This window comes from Neofelis nebulosa, chromosome 16 (genome assembly GCF_028018385.1).
Source record: "Neofelis nebulosa isolate mNeoNeb1 chromosome 16, mNeoNeb1.pri, whole genome shotgun sequence".
NCBI lineage: Eukaryota > Metazoa > Chordata > Mammalia > Carnivora > Felidae > Neofelis > Neofelis nebulosa.
Window position 1 is genome coordinate 13,857,763 of NC_080797.1, and position 6,000 is coordinate 13,863,762.

At 61.1% G+C, this 6,000-nt stretch overlaps 1 protein-coding gene across 1 annotated transcript in view; it reads left to right on the forward strand.

The window, feature by feature from the left end:
* The window catches only part of SECTM1 (secreted and transmembrane 1), a 38,986-nt gene extending 33,624 nt beyond the window's left edge, over positions 1-5,362 (forward strand). Inside the window, exons 9-13 of the mRNA XM_058704916.1 lie at positions 1,413-1,547; positions 2,892-3,023; positions 3,321-3,632; positions 4,114-4,176; positions 4,340-5,362. Coding sequence (XP_058560899.1) covers positions 1,413-1,547; positions 2,892-3,023; positions 3,321-3,632; positions 4,114-4,176; positions 4,340-4,494 — 797 coding nt within the window. The 3' untranslated portion in view covers positions 4,495-5,362. The remainder of the gene's footprint in view (positions 1-1,412; positions 1,548-2,891; positions 3,024-3,320; positions 3,633-4,113; positions 4,177-4,339) is intronic.
* The last annotated feature ends 638 nt before the right edge of the window (positions 5,363-6,000 follow it).

Genomic DNA, 6,000 nt, shown 5'->3' on the forward strand with positions numbered 1-6,000 from the left:
GAATTCAACTGTGTGGTTGCTGTGGTCTTTTCTGTATCCCGTCCCTCAAGCCTGTTTCCTGAAAGCAGCCTCCACGGCCGGGACCCCAGAACGCCGTGTGGATGGAGAGAGAAGGAGCATCCGTCCATCAACCTGGCCTTCTGTCTGTTTCTCCTTGTCTGCCTCTGTGGAGAACAAGCCAGCTCGGGCCAGCCCTGGGCCCATGGGCACACCAGTGACAGGGTCCCCCCCCCCCCCAAGAGACAGCTCTGTACAGGTCATGACGATGGGTGACCCACCTTATACTCAGCACATGAGTGAGCCCTGAAGTTCACAAAGTGCGAGACAGTATTTGGCTCACTGGTTGTAAAAAGTACACGTGACACTAACACGTGAACTCTGCGTGTTCTGCCCATTTCTCTGTAACCCTAAAACCGCTCAAAGACAAATCAGAAAGTCTATTTTTTTAAATCAAAAGGTCAACAAATACTCTGGCAAGCGATGTTAAAATACTTTTTTTTTTTTTTTAACGTTTATTCATTTTTGAGAGAGAGAACACAAGCAGCAGAGGGGCAGAGAGAGAGACTGAGGGTCTGAAGCGGCCTCTGCACTGACAGCAGTGAGCCCCACGCGGGGAGCCGTGAGATCACGACCTGAGCCAAAGTCGGATGCTCAACCGACTGAGCCACCCACGTGCCCCTTAACATACTTTTAACTGGGGGCACCCGGCTGGCTTGGCCAGTGGACCGTGTGACTCTTGATCTTGGGGTTGTGAGTTCGAGCCCCACATCGGGTGTAGAGATTACTCAAAAATAAAACCTTTAAATAAATAAGTACTTTTAAACAGTTTAAACTGATCAGGAAAAAGGTCACATTTGATGGAGGCCAGGAGTTTCCACCGTGGGCACCGGCATGATGGGACATGTGAGCCCCGCGTACCAATGGGGATGTGCCGGTCCCACAGGAGGGCTCCTTGGGCCCTTGTTGACAAAAGCACGCCCCCTGAGGGGCTCCCAAAAGGAAGCGGCCGCACCCAGCCACGGAAAGCACAAGGGTGGGGGGGGCAGGGGCGTCGGAAGCGGTCTCGGGACGGCGTCCGATCCCAGCGCTGTAGCAGACTTTCCAAGACATCACCCGTTTCCGCAGGGACACGATTGGGCAGGTTTGCACATTTTGTTATAATTATGACGGTGACAGCAGGGCTGTCTCCCGGTGACTTCCCTCCTGGCTTGTCCGTGTTGCTCGCGTGTGTGACCGTGGCCAGCACTGCGTGTGTGATAAGGGTACAGAGAAAGGCAGGCTGCGTGGAGAAGATTCAGGCAGGGGCTCTGGCATCGGGGCACAGTGGGTCCCGAAGGAGCTTGGGACCCTGTCTGTCCCTGGCCAGGCTGCAGCCCGAGAGACCTGTGATCCCGTGTCTTTCCTTCCTCTAGGGAGTGTCCCAAGAACCAGTGAGGTTCCCTGCCTCCCTGTGCTGCCTGCCATGCTGTCCTTGACCTTCCTCCTCCTGGTTACCAGGATGCTCTGGCCCATCCTCCCGGCCACCGCCCTGAGTGCTCAGGATGGAAGTAAGTCTCAGGATCCCGGCTTCTGGGGGGCCTGGCAGGGGCAGGGGGAGCAGATCTCCGTCAGGCCCAGGTGGTGACCTACCCCCGAGGCGAGCGCCCCTGGGCCGTAATGGGACGAGCCAAGCCCTCCCCCGCCTCCACGGACAGCACTCAGTGGTTGCCCGCCCCAGCGCCCAGTGACGACCGTCAGAGCACTGGACAGATGTCCGAGAGCCTGTCCAGTTTCCAGGGAAAGAGCGCCCTGCTCAGTCAGCGACAAGTGCTATGGCCGGAGGAGGGACAGCGGGGTGAGGATTTTCTGTCCCAGCTCTGGTCCCCGATCCCCCCTTGGGCCAGCAGCTCCGTTACCACCTGGGAGCTCGTTAGAAATGCAGACTCTCGGGACACGGGCGGCCCTGCAGACTCGGAGCTGTGGGCCCTGCGGGACCTCCCAGCGAGTCCCACCCCACGGCCCCAGGTCAGGGCTGTGCGGGAAATCACCGGAAGGGGCTCGTCAAAGATGCCGGGCCCCAGGCACATCCCACACCTGTGAAACAGAGTCCCCGGCCGCCCCCTGTTCCCCTGATGGTCCTCGAGTCAGCCCCCCATGTGGGCATGGTGATTATTCCTGCAACCTGGACTCCCGGCCTGGGCTCCCCCCCAACCCAGCAGCCTCTCTGTCGGTGTGTGGGGGGGCCCTTTCCAGTTGTTCGAATGTTTATCACAGGCGTGTGTCTATGCAGCCCTTTGGTGGTTTTGTAAAGATGGAGAGAAATCATTTTCAAACCCTTCTGGGGCAAGCACTCTGACGACTGAAGGGACAGCAGGGGTTTTCCAGTCGGGTTCCTGCCACGGACATGCTTGCGGAGGCCCCACTAGCCCCCGCTGGGACACGGGGGGTTTCCTGCTGGCTCCCTTGTCCTCTCCCTTGGCCTAGCTGCCCTCACGAGGTACACCTCTGTGACTGTGGCCTGTGAGGACCCCACTGGCCCCAAATGTGCCTGCCTCGCACGAACTCCCACCTCACACACCCTCTCTCTTGTGGGCACCCGAGGCCCCGGGCACACGCCCACACGTGGCACCCGCCACACCGTGTTGTACTCGGTTAACGGCGCGTCACCGTCTGCTGTCTGTCCATCTGTGTCCGGTCCCTAGAAGGAACTGGCGTGGCGGGAAGGGGGGCCTGGCTCATCGCCCTGTGCTGGCACTTGGGGCCCCCCGGGGTCAGAGTTCACCCAGATTGCAGGGTGAGGCCGGCGACGAGTTCATTCCGGGACTCAGCCTTCCCCAGATTGTGGGCTGGTTGCACCGCCGGCAGGGGTGGGGCAGCTGGGGGTCCAACATGGCTGGGCGGGTGTCCCGCAGGAGCTGGGGACCTTCCCTGTGGAGAGGAGTGTGCCGACTGCGCACTCCTGGCCCAGGAGCTGGGGACTCCGAGGCGGGCCCCAGGGGACACGGCGGCAGCCTTGCACAGGGCCACCACTTCCCAACACTCAGGTGAGTCGGCAGAGCAGTGACACCTGCCTCCCCCTCCCCCCGAATCTGCCTGCCAGGACGGGATGCCTCAGGCCAGGTGACTCAGCACCCACACACGGCCCTCCCCTCGTTTTCGTCTCTGTCTCGTTTTCCCACTTGAGACCCGCGTATCGATGTGTCCTCCGCCCCGAGCAGGGCTCCCGTGTCCCCAGGGGCCCTGTCCTGTCACTGACTGCCCCCCACCGGCCCCAGGGAGGGTGGTCAGGAACGTCCTGAGGCCCAGCCGTGACCCACGTGTGACCTGTCCCCGGCTCACAGACTGGGACAACCCCTCCTGCACCGAAGGCGTGGTTTCCGTGTCGAGGGGTGAGCGGGCCGTGATGTCCTGCAACATCTCCAACCCCTTCTTGGGCGTCACCGTCTACCTGATTGCCCTTGGGGAGGATTCCCAGCCCCTCTTCAGGGTGACGCCCCCAGGCTGCTTCTGCCGGGGTGAGTGGCAGCTGCAGGTACGCGGAGGTGTGGCACAGCTGGCGATTCCGAAGGCGAGCGATGCCCAGGCTGGGTGTTACAAGTGGCATCTCGAAGGTCTGCAGAGGAATATTAAAGTCACCACGCTGAACGTTTTAGGTGAGCTGTGCTCCTGTTTGGGAGGGCAGTTCAGGGAAGTAGCGGCTCTCTTCCCGGGGCTGGCGGGGGGCGGGGGGGGGGGGGCCGGGAAGGGCAGGCCAAGGTTCCAACAAAACAAAGTGAAACAACACAAGCCCCTGCCCCCAAAGGCACTGGGCACCTGATCCTGAAAGGGGCTCGGTGTGGGGGGCTGCCCTGTCCAGGGCGCAGGTGGGGCCCCCGATCCCTCCGCTTCTCCAGCCAGACCAGACCCTCCTCTCCCACCACCCCCTTCCCAACACCGCCCCTGCCCCCCCAACCCTGTTCCACTCCTTCTCCTCACGTTGCTCAAAGTTCGCAGGGCACCGCACCCCTAGCCGGCTCGGATCCAATCACAGCCACCTGAGCTCTGGGGACAGGGGCGGTGAGGGGGCTGGGAACGGTGCCCCCAGTCCAGCCGGCCCCTCCTGGACTCATCTGATACTTGGGGCTGGGGGGGCATCATCAGGCGCAGAGGCCCGGGACCTGAACCAGACAGGAGTCCTACCCCTCACCTCTTCCTGTGGTAAGTGTTCTTACCTGCGCCCGGGGAGCCCCCTCGGGTCCCCCGGGCTGTCCCCGCCCTCTGAGCCTGGCACCCATGCCACCTCCTGCCTACAGGGGTGGTGTCCCCCTTGAGGGTGCACTCCTGGCGGGAGAATAAGTGACGACCCCGACTGCTCCCACAGGCCCGCAGATGCCGTGCCCGGGGAGGGCCGAACGCCAGTTCCAGGTGGTGCTCGTGGTCACCGGTGTCAGTGTCGCCCTCGCCATCCTGGTGGCCATCGTGTTAGCCTGGCGCCGACGGCACAGTCCCCTGTACTTGAAGCCCCCAGGGGTCTGAGGCCACTGGCACCGAAACTCACCCCCCAGCAACGGAGCCCCGCGTGTCCCACACCCATCTGGTTGACAGAAGCCCGTGAACCTCGCAGAGGTGGCAGACAGGCGCAGGCCCCTGTCCCTGTCTGCTGGCCCAGGACACCTGCTCGGCCCTACGGCCCAGGGGCCAGCTCCCTGCCCGGGCAGAGGGTGGCCCCAGGTCGACTCCCCGGCTCCCCACCCCAGCCGCAGGCTCTTCTCCACCTGGGCCCCCGCAGCTCTCTTGGCTCCCCGACTCTGTGGTCAAAGATGGGAAAAATCTCAAGTTCCAAAACATTCGACCTCAGAGGACCTCTCCCTCCTCTGCCCCATCGGGGCCGGTGGGGTGGGGTTGGGGGTGTACTTCCGGCCTCGGGTGCACAAGGGGCTGCTGTAGCCTCGGAGACACCCCGCTTTGGGTCTTAGGTTGATCTTGGGCACACCCCTGTCTTTGACCAGGAGCAAGAACAGCTTTGGGGGACTGTCCTGCCGGCAGTCCTGGGGTCAAGCTGAGGGCATAGAGGCCTGAGGTGGGGAACCAGCCCCGCCTCCACCACTAGGGGGCTCGCCAGTGGGGGCGGGCGACAGGTGGCTCCTGGCCGTGGCACATGGCTCCCCCCTTCTCTCCCCACCGCAGCCACAGGGCCCCTCCCCCACCGGCCCCCGCTGACCCTTCCCCACCCCAAACCCCCTTATGTCAGATGTCTTTCTCATCACAACTGTATGACTCCATTCAGTGTGTTCTTAAGAGGGACATACAGGCTTTTTCTAAAGTACACGTTCAGTGCTTTGGAAAACACCCATAACGCCAATCCTTAAGATGAATAAAACAAACCAATCGAGAAACCATGAAATGACCTGGGAAATACACATTTTTTAAGTGGGGAAAAACAAGTCTAAAAGAAGCTGCTTCCTGTCTTCAGGCACTAAAAAATCCTAGAACATTCAAAAGAAGCAGATATTCGGGTTCCTCCCTCACTGCGGAGAGCCCCACACGGAGGAGGGCCCTGCGTGGCGCCTTGACTGGGCCCAGACCTACAAGGAAATTCTGGGTCCGGGTCTTTGTGTTCATCTCCTCCTTACTACTTGTATTTTCAAGGGTTTCTCTATGGGATTCTCTCTCCCTCTCTCTTCCCCTCTTCTGCTGTTGCACATAGGTTCTCTCTCTCTCTCTCTCTCTCTCTCAAATAAATAAATAAACTTTAAAAAAAAAAAAGAAAAAAGTGACCAGGGCAATTGGAGCCTGAACCCCAACCCACCCAGGGCACCCCCTTGGCTTTCCCCTCCTCCTGCCCTGAACCCCGAGCCTGTGGAGACAGGAGTGGGTGACCAGTTGTCTGTGAGCACTCAGCAGGACAGTGCCGAAGGGGGAAGGGAGTAAGGACCGCCCCTCCCAGCCTGGCTCTCAGCACCTCCCCTTGCCCATGGCACCGCCTCCAGAAAGCCCTCCCAGAATGCCTGGACCACCAGTCACAGCCTCCTGGCCTGAGGC